The 18,090-nt window shown below is 36.0% G+C and overlaps 1 protein-coding gene and 1 non-coding gene across 2 annotated transcripts; one reads left to right on the plus strand and one right to left on the minus strand.

Moving 5' to 3' along the window:
- Window positions 1–908: 908 nt before the first annotated feature.
- On the minus strand, window positions 909–2,637 carry LOC110032881 (2-(3-amino-3-carboxypropyl)histidine synthase subunit 1). The gene has a single exon (XM_020736659.1). It carries the CDS (start codon window positions 2,602–2,604, stop codon window positions 1,219–1,221), a length of 1,386 nt encoding a protein of 461 aa, XP_020592318.1. The 5' UTR covers window positions 2,605–2,637; the 3' UTR covers window positions 909–1,218.
- A 63-nt stretch (window positions 2,638–2,700) lies between these two features.
- On the plus strand, window positions 2,701–2,773 carry TRNAF-GAA. Its single transcript has one exon. It is a non-coding gene; the product is annotated as a tRNA-Phe (tRNA).
- Window positions 2,774–18,090: the final 15,317 nt, after the last annotated feature.

Here is an 18,090-nt window from a genome sequence, read left to right on the forward strand (position 1 = left end):
TTGAGAAGAACTGGAGGTCTATGGTTACATAATTTGAAGAGTTTTGGTTCATGATGATGCTTCCCATGCAACAAATTTCTTTTACTTCCTCTTCACTAATTGATGTATTATCTTATGTATTTTATCTGTCTAGATAACATATTCTAAAGTCTTCGATTTTTACAAAATCTTTTTTATTGACCAGGTTCTTCTTTTTTTTGGTGAGTTCGTGACTGTTGTTGATTGACTTTTTAACTACCTACAATAAGAAAACCAATGAGCATATTCATATCACTGACTTCAAGTGGGCAAGCAAATGTCTGTTTATCACGCATAAATAACTGATAGTTTGTACTTTACTAAAGGGATTTATTTATTATAAGTCATGCCATCTAAACTATAATATCAATTTGAGAGAATCATAAATATTAACAAAATGTCAATAAAAGATCAAGTTTGCTTTAAATAGCCTAAACAATATGATATCTTATTCATTGTCAATCCACATAAAACCAAACAAAATAATAATGGTTCTTACATATAAGTTTGCCACAATTGAAAAAGCAAAATTATTGGAGAGAACTGTTTGGTGTTTAGTATTTTATATTGATGGAAGTCATGGGCTTGCTTAGAAACAATTAATTGTCTATTACTTCAGACCAAGCTTCACACTACTTTTGACTAAGAGCTAATTTGCCAAAATCTTTAGAGAAGATGGAATTGTTTGGCTGCGTCACAATTAGGAGTGTAAATGAGTCGTGATTGAGTGAGCATACCATGCATCATGTTCACCTCACTCATATTTTCATGTATTCATGTTCGGCTCATTCAGTTTGAGACAACTTTAAATAAATGAAAAAAAAATCAAATAATCAGTTAATAAATTTGCTGTCGCAATAACAAGACAAACACAATCAAACAAGGCTCCGCTTGTGTTCGGCTTGTAAAGAAAACAAATCGAAAACTAGCTCCTTAGTGGGCAGAACAAAAGCTGGTGCAAACTAGGAGCTTTTCAGACAACACTAATTGCCATATTAAAAATACAGTAAAAATGATTGAGTTTACTGTTGAGCATCCAATTATATTATTTAGTAATAAACATTGACTCATGCAATGCTACATCTTTTGCCTGCAGTTTTGATCACAAGATGATATGATTAAAAAGCCAAGAAGAATGACAGAAGTTTTTGTAAAAATTAAATACTAATACAGGGCATACTTCAAAGGCTTGTTACCTATTCAGTTGCAGAGCTTAACCTCAATGGTAGCAGTTTTCCTCTTCACATAAGAGCTATTCCAGTCTCCTCCATCCAGAGCATAATAATCCATGGGATAATCCGTCCCTTCATCAGCAGAACCACAACAGGAATCACTGCTCTGGCAGCAGCCTGTACCAGAACAAGTTTGTTTCTTTCTACAGCCTTGTTGACAGTGCATCGTATTCCTTGCTCCCGCTCTTCTATCTTTCTCCCACCAACCAGGAATAATACCCAAGGCAATGTCCAACTCAAATGTGGTAAGCATAGGCTTTGAAAATCCCTCACCCCAATCAATAGAAAGCCGAGGGCATGCAATCTGAACCCAAGCATCCACACTATCCCTAAAAAGCTCCATCCGTCCAGGTGATATCTCTGACATCAGCACCACAGTCCAGTCCAACCCCTTCTCTTCCATTTTATCCACGACTCGGTCCAAAACCTTCGTGTTCCCCTGCCTGCCAAGCGTCCCAAGAACAATTCCCCAATTCCTGGCCTCCCTGGCCGCAAAGATGGCGTCTTTCCTGGCCTTCTTCATCCCCTCATGATCGTACTCCTCCAAAACCAACACGCCAAGGTAGGGATCGTATCGATAAGCTGGAATTCCCGGATTGGCAATCATGAAGGCTTCAAGGTGGAACCTTCCATCGGCAACGAACACGACGACGTCGACACCATAGCTCTTCGGCATGGTCGGCGCGGTGCATCCAAGTACTTCGCCAGGCGACAGAGGCTTCGCCTGGGGAACGACGACGTTGAATCCCTCAGCCTCGAGAAGCGATCTCGCAGCGTGGACAGCCCCGACGAACTGCACCGTTCCAGCCAGAGCAAGACAGCGTGGAGGCGCTAAAGCGGATTGTACGGTGGCGGCTAGGCGGGGAACATCGATGCGGATGTCGACGAAGACATAGAGGACCGGGAGCAGGGAGGAGGGAACGGGGACGAGGCAAGAGTGGCCGTAATGCACAAGGAGGTCGGCGGACAAGGCAGAGGCGGCGTAGTCGTCGAGGCAGCAGGCGCCATAGGTGGGTTCGGCGAGGACGAGGACGTCGGTGGTCGAAGAGAAGGAGCGAAATATGTCGGCGAGGGGAAGGGAGTACATAAGGAGGCCATCCGGGAACTGCAGAGCGACGCGGCGGGCGGAGGAGGAAGAGATGCGGTGCAGTGTTTTGTGGACCTCGAAATTATAGTTGGAGGGAAGGAGGGATATTGCGGCGTTTAGGGCTGGATTGGAGAGGATTGAGTCTGGAATTTGATTCTTCACGAAACGTTTTGGAAGCCGCTTTAGGTGCTGTGAGGGATTAGGGTTTGTTTTTGGTTCGGTGGTGATGGGGAGGGGGGAGATGGAATCGTCGGTGTCGTTTGACATGATCGCCGGTCAAATAATTTAGGGTTTAGAGGAAGAAATAAATTAAGAAGATTTATTTTTCTCTAAATAATGTACTAATAAACTGTAAAACCAATTGCGGGGATAGCTCAGTTGGGAGAGCGTCAGACTGAAGATCTGAAGGTCGCGTGTTCGATCCACGCTCACCGCATAATCCATTTTTGAAACATAAAGATTTTTTTTTTTTTTTTTTTTTTTATTTGTTTTGGAGTAAAAAATCAGAGGTGTTATGTGCTAGTACGTGGTTAGGGTTGTCAAAAAAGCTCGTTATTCGTGAATCTTTTGTTAAACAAGCGAGTTGAACATGAATAATTTTTTTGAACTCTATTTATAAATGAATTGAATATGAACAAATGTTTGTTCATTAATTTTTGTTTTTTTTGCCTCAAAATAATTAAATAATATTATTTATTTATATCATTTTATATTAATTTTTATATGTATTAAAAATATAAATTACAGCTCATGTTCGGCTCGTTCGTTAAGAAATGAACACGAAAAGTGACTTCACGAACAATTTCAAACACGAGTTTATTTCAAACAAACTATATTTCAAACGAACCAAACACGAACACAAGCTCTGTTTGTTTACACCCCTATACGTGGTACTTAAATTTAAGGGTTGTCTTCTCTCAATGTCCCTCACATTTGTTTTAATGCCACTCTCCTTTTATGTGGCATCATTAAAAATTGATTTGCATTCATTATTTTTATGATAATGAATTTTGATCTCTAATAATATGCATTATATATTTGTAAGTATGTCATTTTCTCACGATAAAAGGGTTATAATTTTATAATGAAAATTATGCTTTATATAGCTCAAAAGAAAGATGAATGTTACAAAATTTAATAATAGATATAGTGCACGTATGAGGGAGTTTAATAGTTCATAAAAGTCTCTTTCAAAGCCATGTGAAGATAAGTGTGATATTAAGTAATGTTTGCAGAAGTGAATATTATTTTTTGAGAAAAAGATTTGTATCTCACGTTTTCTATTAGAAAAGTCTGTGATGATCTTATTTCTTTCAGGAATAGAAATAATGCCTCACATTCACACTGTGACTTGTTGTTTTCTCCGCTTCTGCCACATTGGGATGGAGTCAAAACATCATCTGAAATGTAGTATTAGGTTGGCAATAACAGTTGCAAGCAGTGGTCAACGACGATTGGTGGTGATTGCGAGTGGTGGCCAACGATGACAGACAACTACGGAGGCTGGTGGTCGACGATGGCTGGCGGCTACTGAGGTTGTTGATTACTCGTTGGGTTTTCTCTCTAGAATAAACTTTGAGATTTCATTGCTTATTCTCTTCTCCCCCCTCCTTCCAAGTGAAGAGAGATGACCTACTTATAGCTATTTTAGAATGAATATTTTAGTCTTTTGCCACATAACTTTTCTAGACACCTAAACGGACGTTCCATGTTGATCTTCCCCCCTCCTTCCAAGTGAAGAGAGATGACCTACTTTTAGCTATTTTAGAATGAATATTTTAGTCTTTTGGCACATAACTTTTCTAGACACCTAAACAGACGTTCCATGTTGATCTCTATTGATCATATGTGGGTTTTTAAGATTGGGGAGCCTTAATGACCTTGAATTTGAGTGATTTTTAGGTTTATTTGATTCCTCTCATCCAGATGTTCGATTTGGCTATAAATATGTCAAATTTGGAGTTTTTGGAGGTTTTTTGGATCAAAATATACTAATTCACATAAACTACTCCTAAGCATGCAATGATAAGTGTGTGAAGGGCGATCTTATTCTAAAATAGAAAATATGAAAAAAAAAAACATAAAAAACAAAAAGAAAAAAATAAAGATAATACAACAACTAAATAGGGAATATACAATCATAGGAATTTAAATAAAGATACAAATGATTTTTTTTTTTCAAAACAAAAATAAAACAAAATTCTCACAAAAATATTTGTTGACTCAAAAACAAGAGAATTCAAATCTAAACTCTTAAGAGTTTCAACTACCATTTTCCTAAATTAAAAAAAAATTGACCTTTTTTCCCATGCAACAATACCAAAAACTTGATGCCCGAAATTTGCTATGCAGTAGGTCAATCAATCATGCAATTATATATGTCGATTAAGTAAGGTACGGAAACAAGTCCGCTTTTCGATCTTGCGAGGAAATGATCAAAATATTCATAACGAGGAAATTTTAGTTCATTACACAACTAAGTCCTTTGAGTGTTTAGATGCGAGAAACATGATTATAAATTCTTAACGATGAAATAAGAACATAACACCAAATTATGGGAGGTTTTCGGAGGTTATGAATCTTATGCTCTTGTGGCACCATTTTAGTCAATTTTCTAAGTTTCTTCATTAGTTCCCCTACGTGATAATTGACAACCAAGGACAACTTTCTCCTTAGCCTATGTTTTGGTCATAAGAAACCATATTATATTTAAGCGAAACTTAACCATGCTGTGTTTATCTGATCTTATGCTCTTGTGGCACCATTTTAGTCAATTTTCGAAGTTTCTTCATTAGTTCCCTACGTGATAATTGACAACCAAGGACAACTTCCTCCTTAGCCTATGTCTTGGTCATAAGAAACCATATTATATTTAAGCGGAACTTAACCATGCTGTGTTTATCTGGATTTCTCTAGCCCCCTATCTTTATTGAAATTTCTAAGTGGTGATATGTATGTTCTCCTAAGCTATTATATGTTAACTTACTTGTTCCTCCAAGCACCGAATAAAATTCCTTGATCAAAATGAGTTTTAGCATCCTATTTAGCCAGTCAGGAGTAAACGATGAGCTAAAGGTTAACACATCAAATTGTATCATTAAAAAAACACAAAAATATTTATAGGAAAAACTTATGGAGAAAACTTGAAAAATCACATAACTTACATCACATGATCATGAAAAGAAAATTAGCCTCAATAAATTGAGAAAGAACCCAAAAAAAAATTCATTGATAATATTAAGAATAAAAACATCGAAAATTACCAAAAGTCTTAACCAGAATCAATTTTCACTTGAATTTTGTTGCAATTATCCCTGTACCATGCGAGTTCTTTATAGCCTTCCCTCGTGCCCATGTTCACAATCTCTCCCTCATAACTCTCCACAAATCTAACAGGAAACTACCTCAAAATCTGCCCCTTAAGGAGAACCAAATAAGACAACTTCTAGGGTTACAAAAGCACTCTCCAAAACATATAAAATAATCAATCCTTTGCCCCCAAATATCCCATAAGTCTTTTTTATCTTCGTATATATACTTAGGGTGTCAAAACAACAAAGAATCATGTCAAATTCATCAAAATATCATTTGGGGAGCTGACGTGATGGGAAGTGGCAAGAACTTGTTGGAAAGTGGCGCAGACGAGCCTCTTGGATGTGAGGGTGAGGTTCTCGGGCACCTAGCATTGGCTTGTTGCTTCTAGAGTGGGAGTGTCATGGTTATTTAACCATTTGCCTCCTTTTGCTTCTTGAAATGCGCCCCACACATGTATCAAGTAAACATGACCAACAATACCTTTCATAACTGTGGAAACATGTTAAATAAAGAAGAAAACACAGTACATCTGGTGAAAAATATTGTAAATTTATCTCATGTAAATTCTCCAAAACTTACCTGTTACATGCCATCATGAAATCTCATACCTAATTTGGACTCAGTTAATATTCATAGCTCTCATGTAGGACTTCTTAATTCTCTAATAAGATTATTTAAGTGAAATAACAAGCATTCAAATATCATTTTTCATTAATGTCTAATAATCTAGCCCATTATTTAATTCATGTCTTCTGATCCTAAGCTGATCTCAGAGCTCTTAATATGGCATGATAAAATTATTTTCATTTCATAAGGACATTTTTAAATCAGTTAATAGTCAACCAATAACCCAAAATCACTTAACTTTTACTTGAATATAATATCATTAGAATTTCATTAAAAGATTTTTTAAGTTTTATCAATTACGCATGGATTTCGACTTCCCATTTTTATCCTTCATACTCTAACTTAGGCTTCTTCTCAAATATTATTGCTCACTTCTTTTTTTTTCTTTTTTACTTTTTCTATTTTTTATAGGCCCAAAATCATATTTAATTTTAGTAAAAATTACTATATCTGGTTAAACACATTTCTTTTAAAGATTCTGATTGTTTAATTTCTCATAATTGATAATTCTCAAATACATTTTAATGTGAATTTAGCAATATTATATTTCATTTAAAAGTCAAGACTCAAGCAAATTGATTGAGTTAACAGCTAGAAGAATTATATTATCTTTAGTTAACTACTTATATTATAATTACATTGTTTTAATTATTCTAAGACTTTTAAGATTCATATAAAAGTTGTTAAAGTGAAAGTCTTGGTTAATGTACCATTAATTTCAATCCACCCCTTTAATCAGAATTCACACTTCTATTGAAGTTAATATGTAATCTTGTTATATTATAATGATTCTTATCATTACTGAAAAAGTATAATCACAACTTAAACATATGAATTAATCTCAAGCAAGTGTGCATGTGTCATTCTCTCCCTCAAACTTATTTTGTACTTATTTATGCCATATAAAAAAATGCCAGAATGGAAAGAAGAAAGCATGTAACAACATCACATAACAATGCAGAATATGTTAGCATGACTAATAAATATACCAAAACTCTCAACAACACTACATATCTCCATAAAAATGAAAAGTGCATCACACACATCAAAAAAAGACAAGTAATGTCTAATACTCAAAACAACTAGAAATCTGCAGCACATACTGAAACAAATGTAAAGCTTATACATGAGTCAACATCATGAAGTAATCATCTATCTATAGTGCAACACAATATCCAATAAAAAAGTAACTACATCCTCACAGGATCTGGTATAGGTGTCATCCTCCTCCATATCATCCACTTCGCCACTATATGTCTAGAAAGGTGACTGAGTTGAAAAATAAATCTCATTGGCCCTACATTTCGTTGACGTCTGAACCATTAATTGCCATGTCAAGGTCGTCCACCTACTAGTGTATCAACTCGTGCATGGCTTTGAATTGTCCATGCATACGACTAAATCTAGACTCATCAAAGTCAAGAATGTGGTGTATGAGGCCTAGCACAACACTCTCCTTTCTCTCACGTGAATGCTTTATCATGGGATTAAATGATGGATTTTTTAATAGGTTTCACGAGGTTAAGCTGCTCCCAATTCTTGCATACCACCTCTACCTCCCCACAAAGAGTTGTGACGAGGCTAGGATGTCCTAGTCCCATAGTCTACTAATAATGTGTTGGATGGAAAGATGGATGATCGAGCCTACATTTTTTTTTTGAGGGAAAAATCTAAACTAAACTCTGCTCTAGATCACCTCCCTCTTCGTTTTCGCAGATTTCAGTGCTCTTCCCACTTTTCTAAACTCTGCTCTAGATCACCTCCCTCTTCGTTTTTGCAGATTTCAGTGCTCTTCCCACTTTTCTAGTGACCTAGGATGGAAGCTCAGTGTTGCATGGAGGTGATTGGGCAAAAAAGAATGATGTCTTGGTTGTGAAGGAAATATAAGTTCTGTCGTTTAAATAGAGTGGGGGTGGGCACACCATCATGCAAAGCGGGCATGCTGATCACTCGGTTGTGTGGCACGGGTGTTCGGGGATCAACACAAGTGTGTTGGTCTAGGGCATGGGTGTGGGCATGCTGGACAAAAGCACGTGTGTTTTACACTCACTTTCAAGCGACATGGGTTTCCTTGCTAGGAGCACTGTGGTGTAATTGCATAGTGGTTAGGGGCAGATGCAAGGGATCAAGCACGGGTGTGCCCTATGCTAGGCAATGTGAACATGCTACAAGGGGTGTAGTTGTGCCACTTGTTCTATTTGCTGACATGAGGATGCTCACATCCAACACTAGCGCATCAGTCCGGGCTCTCAAGAATTGGGTTTTCATCCATCTAACTCTCATATACATCCACATAACTAGCTCAAGGCCCTAAACATGCTCCAAATATAATAACCAATGACTCTAAGAGCACTAAAAAAGAAATTCAAAGCAAAACATTAACACAAATACAATCAAACACAAAGCAAATCATGGGATAATACTTAGGTTGCCTCTTAAGGCAAAACTTGGTTTTACTTCATTAGTTGGATTGTGTCGTATCTATTATTTAGGATGATCCCTACATCAAGACCTCACCAGGACCTACCCTATCTTTCCCAAAGTATAACATTAACCTCTAGGCGTTAACTTTGAAAATCTGAGGTTTGGGAATATCTTCCATGGATAATAATATGAGGGTGTGGTCGTAAGCAGTATTGGATAAAGTGAGTGAATGTAAATTGAATTTGAGCTACCATCCAAAAATTGTTTGCTCCAACCTTTCAAATAGAGTTCCACTTCTCCTGATGAACTTTGAGATAGAGAAGCCCAAGTCAAAAAGTTGTGCATCGTAAATTGTTTCAACAAAGAAATTAATCAAATTCTGGTTGGGTGGCTTGCCTCCCCTCCTTCCCATCCAGAAGTTATTATGTTAAAGCCCCCTCCAATAAACCAAGGCTCCAGACATGATTCATCTAAACACAAGGATCTCCTAGTCTCTCTATAGCAGCCAGCATAGACAATGGTAAACAAAAAACTAAAGTTGTTGAGCTTGATTCTAAGCAGAATAAACAACACTTAAAATTACAAAATTTTCACATCAACATAGTTTCTCCAAAGAAATCAAATATTGTTATTAATGTTAATAGTAAAATTAAAATTTCCTAACCTTCTCAAATAAAGATTATTATTCTCCATGGCAACTAATGGTTCAGGAATAACAAAACAAGGTAATTTGTAGTGTTCGAGGAGATGTTTAATCTAGCTGAGGCAATGGGCTTTGCAATGAAATAACATAATTAGTTATTTTTTAAAAAACCCAAAGTAATTTTTAGATATTTTGAGTGTTTTAAAAAAAATAATTTGTTTAGCTTTTTTAGAATCATTTTATTTTTTATTTTTTACTTCTATTTTAAAAAGTGTTTGCTTAGTGCATGTAAGCATCAAATTTATAAAAAAATAAAAAAAAATTGCAAAAAAACGCTCGCTCCCCCTTCCCTGGTGATTTGCGAAAAGAAAGCCCCCTCCCGATCGATTCGCGAAAGGACTCCCGCTCGGTCCATTCGCAACTTCATTCACGTGACAGGGAAGCTCTGATTCATGGCTCCCGCTCCTCCGCATCAGATGCCTCCATTTTCACGAACCGTCTTCTTCTTCTTCTTCTCCTTCATCTTCTTCTTCTCCTTCTTCTCCTTCTTCTCCTTCTTCTCCTTCTTCTTCTTCTTCTCGACCAACCTCACCAAACCTCGTCGAATTTCCTTCATCTCGTCGGCTTTTGCCTTGCCGGTGTTGTGTTTTTGCTGGAGTAAAACGGTGAGGAAAGGCTTCACTTATTTTTGGGCTTTCTCCCACATCTCCTCCGCTTTCAGATCTCGTCGGCTTTTGCCTTGCCGGTGTTGTGTTTTCGCTAGAGTAAAACGGTGAGGAAAGGCTTCACTTGTTTTTGGGCTTTCTCCCACATCTCCTCCGCTTTCAATGCTCACCACCGTTGACCTCAAGGTTTAGTTCTCCTCTTTAGTAGCCTAAAGTCTAGCCATAAGACTTTCATATTAACTATTCCTAGAACACTAGAAAAGGAACCCTCACCATTAGAAATTATACACTTATTAAACACTTCTCCTTGCTCAACTTGAAGTTCCACATATTGGTCATAATTACACATAGTAGGTGGGGTCATTATGGGAGGAGCTCAAAGAGAGTTCCCATAAGACTGTTGGACTTTAGGGTTGACCCTAGGTGTTTGTAAGAGCTAAGGTACTCACTTACACACACTTTCACCCACAATTACTCACAACCCTAAACCAACAACCCTAAACCTAAAATTCTTGACTTTGATCCTTGATCTTTTGGGAGACTCATGTAGATGGTCCTCTGAACCCACTAGCCCCAAGCTAGGGTTTAGATAAGACCAATGCATGGAGGACCCAAATGGGGTTTCCATTGGTTCATAGCTCATGTAGGGTGGTTGGTACCCTCATTCAACCAAAAATACCCAACTTGGCATTTTGCCCCAAAAATCCCAAAAATTACCTAAATGCCCATTTTTACCCCAAAATTTCAAAATTTCTAAAAAATCCCAAAAATTTAAAGAGCCTTTAAAATATTCTCAATTTCATTTTTCTTAACTACCATATGACCCAATTTTGCCAATTTGACCATTTTGACCAAAACCCCCAATTTGCCTTTGAAGTCCAAATTTTCCCCAAATTTACCTCAAATCTCCATCAATTTGGTCCCAATTTTCCTCAATTTCAATTCAAAACTCAAATTTACCTTCCATGTGACCAATTTAAACCAAATACAAGCTCAATTGGCCCATGCTTTGAGCCCAATTTTGATCTAAGTCAAACCCCCAATTTTGGCCACATAACTTAATCTCACCAAATTGAACCCTATAGCCTACTAACTTAATCTGGCCACATAACTTAATCTCACCAAATTGAACCCTATAGCCTACTCAATTTGCCCCAATTTGAATCCTAAACTCTCCATAAAATTCTTATACATCAAACTTGACCTTCAATTGGCCTTTTTGAGGCCTCAATTTCATTTAATTTCAACTCAAATCCAAAAATTCACAAATTTGCCCCTAATTGGCTGTCTCCAAATTCTACCAAATTGATTACCTTAGCCCCAAAATTGGCACCCAATTTATATTGAAAACTCTTCATGAAATTCCTATTTACCATTTTCAATAATCAATTGGCCTCAAAATTGGTCCCAAATTGGCTGTCTCCAAGCTTAGCCCAATCTAGACCCAAGTCTAGCCCAACATACCTAAATTGACCAATTTCCAAAATTCGTCAAATTAAATCCCCAATCGAACTCAAAATCATTTCAATCCTTCACCAAAAATCTTCATTACAATCATCTACACAATGTTGATCAATCAATTGGGCTCAAGGTCATGGCTAGCCTAACCCAAACCCACTTTAAGCCAAATTGACCCACTTGGACCCATGCACTAAAATTGGCCTAGCCACCTTAAAGCCACCAATTTTATGACTCCACAACCACCAAACTCCTCTTAAGGACCAGGCTAAACCATGAAAAATCCACCAAAGCATGCTATGTACCAATGGATGTCCGAATTAAGAGATTTTAACCCATTTTTAGACCTAAATTGCAAAATCTCCTCCATCATTGCTTACCCTTGGGGGTAAATTATAATTAAACCTCCCCCTGGCTCACCTGACTCACTAGCTACCTCCCTTAGCCCTGTCGGCCGGCCTAGTGGCCGAAAAACAAAAAAATTGTGAGCCACCACAAAAAATTTAAACCCAATTCAAACCTGGAGGCCACCTCATGTCATTTGAAATTTAGAGCTTCTCTGCCCTCCACCTAAGCTTCACACTGCACCCAAATGGAGGCCATGACAGCCACCTGAAGCCAATTTTATTTAAACCTCACCTCCATGGCCAATGGAGGAGAGTTGAAATTTTTTTAAGGAAACTCTGCCAAACTGCCCTCAGAGACTCCCTAAGACCTCCTTAGTTCATGCTAACCATTTTTCCCCACTGACCCTCACTATAGAAGCCCAATTTTGAGCTTGAATTTCTACCAAAAATTAGGACAGAACTCTCTACAGCTCCACAGTCCACCAAACTATAATTTCTTGTGCACACATAATCCCCACAGTGAGAGAAGTTGATTCCCCACAAAATCTCCCTCTCAAACAACCTCTAGTATAGACTTCAATCAACACCTGAAATCGAGCTTGGTCAATTTCATACCTACACCATTCACCAGGGCTCAAGAATTCATCTTGAGGTTTGTTAGGATCAAACGAAGCTACCACAACCATCTGATTGAGGCCTCCCCTCTCAAATAAAGGTATTGAACTTCAACCCTAAATAGAGCTTGTTTCGACCCACCATACGTATTTACTGTATTTCATAGAGTATAAATCGTATAGATAGGTTCGTCTTGAGTAGATGAAGCTCTATGAACAAACTCCATGAGATTTGGTTGAGTCTAGAGGGAGATCTTAAGGTTTTAGTGGGGACGGTTCTTGAGTTAGCCTATTTGGGGACAATTACGGGGAGCCGTCCGATCGCCCATTTATCTCATCAACAGACGGGAGTCGTCCGATCGCGCATTTATCTCATCAACGGACATCATCAACAGACGAGATTTAGCCGGATGAACTCTTGATACGTGAACTACGGGTTGCGTGGCATGCCAGGGTGGAAAACACAACGAATGGGAGCTCTTCGCGTCGTCGTTCGGAGCTACCTAGGATGAGGTGGTGTCGCGCGTTTAAATAGAAAAATAGGGATTTAAATAATTCATAAAATGCTCCTATCTTTGAAAATTCATATCTTGGTGTAGAAAAATCACAAAAAAAAAAAAATACATTCTTGTTTAATGAACAGACGAAAACAATGTGGAATTCATTTGAAGTTTATTTGATGCAAAATTTTTTGTAATTAATTAAATACTGTTTTGAGTCTTTTAATTCTTTATGCATGTAGATATCTCACCATGACTTGATATTTTAGCATATTGTTGCCTTTGTCATGGGGGACATTCTCTGATTTTTCTAAAGTCAAAGAAGATATCTAGATAAAGATCCATATTTTTTTTTATTTTATGTCTATTATTTGCATAAATTAATCATATTAATTTGCATATTGCTTAGAAAAATCCAATAAAATTTTGGAAGGTTAATTGTGACAAGAGAGCCCTTTGGAAAATATTTCATAAGTTAAGTCATTAAGAATACAATTAACTCTCACCAAACCCTTAAACATAAAGAAAACTAATTTGGGAAGTAAAAATATCTAAATGACTTGGTTTTTAATCTCCACTGTAATTTGAAGTTCAGAGAACTTATAAAAATTTCAAAATATTTGGAGCTCATTTGATAACTCAAATTGATTTTTTAAGTTCAATGAAATTTTTGACACTAAAAGGATTTTTAATAATTAAAATATAACTAAAAAATTTATAAAAATTATTTTGGGAGTTCTCTTTGATCATCAAAATTTTCTAAAAATAAATTTGTACTTAAAATAAAAATTACATTTTTAAGCCCATTTTAAATATTTAAATAATTAAAAATGAATAAAAATCACAAGATTAGTAAAATTCATGAAAATGTTCTAAATTGTTTCCTAAGCACTTAGGAGCAATTGAAATATTTTTCTTAATTTTCTAAGTGAATTTATTAAATTTTGAAGTTTAAAATAATTTTTAAAGGCTAAAAAAAAGATTTTCAATTAAATAATTCTAATAATTCAAGAAAAAAATCAGAAAAATTTAAATTTTGTTTCTCTAGGTTCCTTGACCTCAAAGAGATTTAATAAAAATGCAAAATTTAATTTTATGCATTTAAAATATTTTATAATTAATTAATGCTTTAGAACTTAAAATAGTTATATAATTCAAATTCACTTAAAAAAATCATGAAATTTGGTCCTAATGGTTCTCTAGTCTAGGTCTACCTCCAGTAAAAATTTCAAGGGATTAGGCTTTGCCTTGGTCAAGTTATGGAATTTCCTTTGGAAAATCCTATTTTTGCATAAAAATAATTATATAAATTAAATTAAATTTTGAAAAGACATATTTCTCTTATGATGTCTTAATTGACTCATGATTGAGTTGTGATAAAAAGTTCAAAGTCATTTGAATTAAATTTGATAAATTATGAAGTGATAGAGTCTTAGGGGCAAAAGTATAATTTTGAAATTTAGCCTTAATCAACATTTAGGCTTAATTCAAGAAGGGGAAATGGGCAGCCTTTGATCTTAATTAATATATTTGGATGATTGAAACACAAGGGAGTAATTGGTAGAAACCAATCTCACTTTTCCCTAGTTGAAGGATAAATGTGTAAATTACTTAAATTATTAAACTTTTTATTTGGTGTTCAAATAACACACAAAAACTTTTGATAACAAATCATGATCACTTAAAATTCAAAGTTATTTCAAAAAAATTACTAAGACATCTACCTATGTCTTAAGGGCTAAATCAAATTTGACTAAATGAATATTAGAAAAGTAAAAAAAAATTGAACACCTTTGAAACACTACAAGCGCAAGTTAAACTAAAATTGACTAAGTGTCATAATAACATTAACTTGTCCTTTTAAGGGTTTCCACCTACATAATTTTCAAATTGAGTGATAAATGATAATTACCCTACTATTAGGGATAATTAAAACATCATTGTTCATTAAGCATTAGAGCTATTTTTACAGAATAAATTATTAAGAAACATAATAAGTTTTTATATGAGCTCGAGACTTTTCGCTGGGCGATGAGAGAGAAGCATGGACCTGCTTCTTTCTCCAGACTTGTTGGATATCTCCGAAGTCCACTAAACTTAATATGTTTTGCTAAAAAAAAATCACCCTTAATCAAACTAATAGGGACTCGCCAAGATATGACCTAGGGTTGGGTGGATTATCAAAACCTTATTTTTTTCGCTTTACATAACATGTCCTTACATGCAGTTTGAGTTCAGGTGGCGGAATGAGAAAACTTGTCAGGTACGCTTTTATAGTTTATAGTACTGTCTTTTCTTGTACTTTCCTCACTGTGCTTACTTACCTGCATGTATGAACCAAAAACACAAACTTGCATGCTAAACAACGATGAGACCCTGCATGAAAACCAAAACTGTTAGGATAGCCGTAAAACCAAAACCAAAACTAAAATCAACCAAGATAAAATTCACCGCCACAACATTCAAAATATAAAATAACTCAAAATTTAATCACAAACATCACAAAACCATAATTACAACTAAATTAAGACGTCTCTATCAGATGATCTGGAATACTTCGGAGGTAACCTACGGTTGCTTGCGGGGCTTCTCACGGTTTAAATGAAATTATAGAAGCCCCGGTTTAAATGAAATTATAGAACTCATTAAGTTAAGTTTGGTAAATTCATTTGGACTAAGTGAATCCGATATAAATAGTGGTACCAGAATGAGGGAACTGTAGGATCGTAACCTATGTCGCTCTAATCAACTTTAACATATCCCATAACATTTAAAGAACTTTAACCAAAGAATCACCTGATCTGACATCATAACTTGACACCTTAGAAAATTTAACTCACCACAATGAGGAGCTTGGAGCTAGCATGGTGGGCAGCACAACCATCTTCAACAGCAAAAGATGTCTTCCCCAGTTATACCATTTCCTTCCTTAGAATTAAACAACAAGCTATAGGACTTCGAAGTTGTTTGCCTAATGCAACATAAATCCTCACCTCATCATTAGGCCTTTGTATAGCTCCATTGTACAATCTAAGCTCTAACTCGTCTTAGGATTCTGAGGTTGTCGTCCGTCATGACCCTAAACTCTCACATCTTTCATGCTATTTGTGTGATTGTTTCACACAAATGTAAACCCCAACAAATAAAATCTACAGGATTAAACATTTAAATAACATCTCCTCAAAGCTAAAGCCAAATAATAGGATAGATTGGGAAGTCATCAAGGTTTTCCTCCAGGACCTAGGCCATCCCCTAGTTCTTCCTCCTTTGGATTCTAAAACAAAATGTTCCAAACTTGAGTCAATCCCATTTCACACCTCTTTGTCTGATTTCGTTGAAAAGTCCTATCATTTTGAACTCTTTGAAGATAATATTCCTTGATTTTTATTGAGAGTTTTCTTTGGTGACTTCGGTCAATTAAGATGTAATTAACTATAAGGGCTTGCCCTTATAAAAAACATTTTCCGAACCCAACTTAATATAAACTCTATTTAATTCTTCATATTAAATAGAGGAATTTGTTGGCAAATAAAATGGTTTCGCAGACCATACAGATGTCATATATTTCGTAGTTTATTTGATTTCATATTTTTTTAAAAATTTTATATATATATATATATATATATATATATATATATATATTAAAATGTCCTTCCGAAGCGGACGACGAGATTTTGATCTGGTGACCGACAACTTCTTACGGGCAACTCCTCCAGCCAAAATAGTGTCGAAAACCACCGATAAGCTAGCATTCGTCACCTCGCCAGACAACGAACATCAACATCGTTTGGGAGGGTACGAAAAACTTCCACCTTACGTGCAAGCTCCTATCGGATTTCTTTAGGCTTCGTGCAAACTACGTAACAGTATAACCCTTCTTCACCTTCTCATTTTATTTCCTAGTCGGCCTTAGGTTGTAGATTTGATAGGTGTGTGGGTTTGATCGCTCACACGGGGTGTGTGCGTCGTTGTAAGCCAGCGCGGCGGTGTGCCTATGTGATGGATCACTTGTTTTATTAGAGGTGACCTATAGGATATGATCCCTTTGCGCAACTAATTCTCCTACGATAGCCGAGTGAATTCTGTTTGACTGTTAGCCCTAGCACAAAAATCTTAGAGGTTGGATCTCCCTTCACTCCCCTTTGCTTTGTTTATCCTGATCTTTTAGAAAGATCGAAAAGTAGATCTTTGCAAAATGAGAAAATGCGAGTCATTAGCTCATTTTGCAAGGCTCGAAGGCGTCGTGAAAGAGCGTTGTCGCTAACTCGTTTCATGACGAGATGAAGAACTTCCCCCTTTAGAGATCCAGGGAGAAGTTCCTCACTTGCTTCGTCAAAACAAAGGCGGCAATCACCATCTTTTATATATCGATCTTAGGTTCTCAGTGAGGTCGTTAGCACGAGAATGACTCCCTATTACATGTGTATATTTGTATGTTGCATTTTGCATGTCGCATAGTGACAAACTTGATCGCGACTTTATATATGCTTAAAAATATAAGTATTTAATACTGCTGCTAAAAGATTTAATTCCTCAGCAAATGTACCAAAACTTAATAATAGTTATAGATTCGATAAAGATGAATGTATAAAATATTCAATAATTGTAAAGTCACACTTATCAATGCAAGTTTACATATCGCTCAAGTAATATAAAGCTCTAATGGAGTCCTAGGTATTGATCCCACAGGGAGAATCATTAGAATTACAAACTAAGATTTTAGAAAAAGCAATACTTAATCGCAACAATGGAATTCAATTTGCTTTTCTGTCACTAATAGGCAATTGAAATAAATATGTAATTTTTAATAACTCTTAAATAACTAATTATACTAATGAGGATTTTAATGTGATATTCAATATATAAGAAAACATCATTCTTCTTATCATGAAATTATAGTGAATGGATAAAGTGAATTAGTTTAAATTGTACTGTGCCAAATAGGAGCATAACTATTCTTTACCCTTTGGTCCAGGCATAAAGAACATTGACTAATCCTACGCTTGTTTACTGAATCTACGGCTAGGCTGGGAGGACACCAGCACTCACTTCGGAGCTCTCACGTTCCCCTCACCTGAGGGCTAACATCTACACTTTAACACCCAAACGATAGGACCGAATTGGGGATTTTAGTCTGTCACTCTAAAATCTCCAATTCTA

The sequence above is a fragment of the Phalaenopsis equestris genome, unplaced genomic scaffold (assembly GCF_001263595.1).
Source record: "Phalaenopsis equestris unplaced genomic scaffold, ASM126359v1 Scaffold001046, whole genome shotgun sequence".
Taxonomy (NCBI): Eukaryota; Viridiplantae; Streptophyta; class Magnoliopsida; order Asparagales; family Orchidaceae; genus Phalaenopsis; species Phalaenopsis equestris.

What these genes read in the sequence shown, in the direction of transcription:
- LOC110032881 (XM_020736659.1), bottom strand. Translation starts at nt 2,604, where the DNA reads ATGTCAAACGACACCGACGATTCCATCTCCCCCCTCCCCATCACCACC.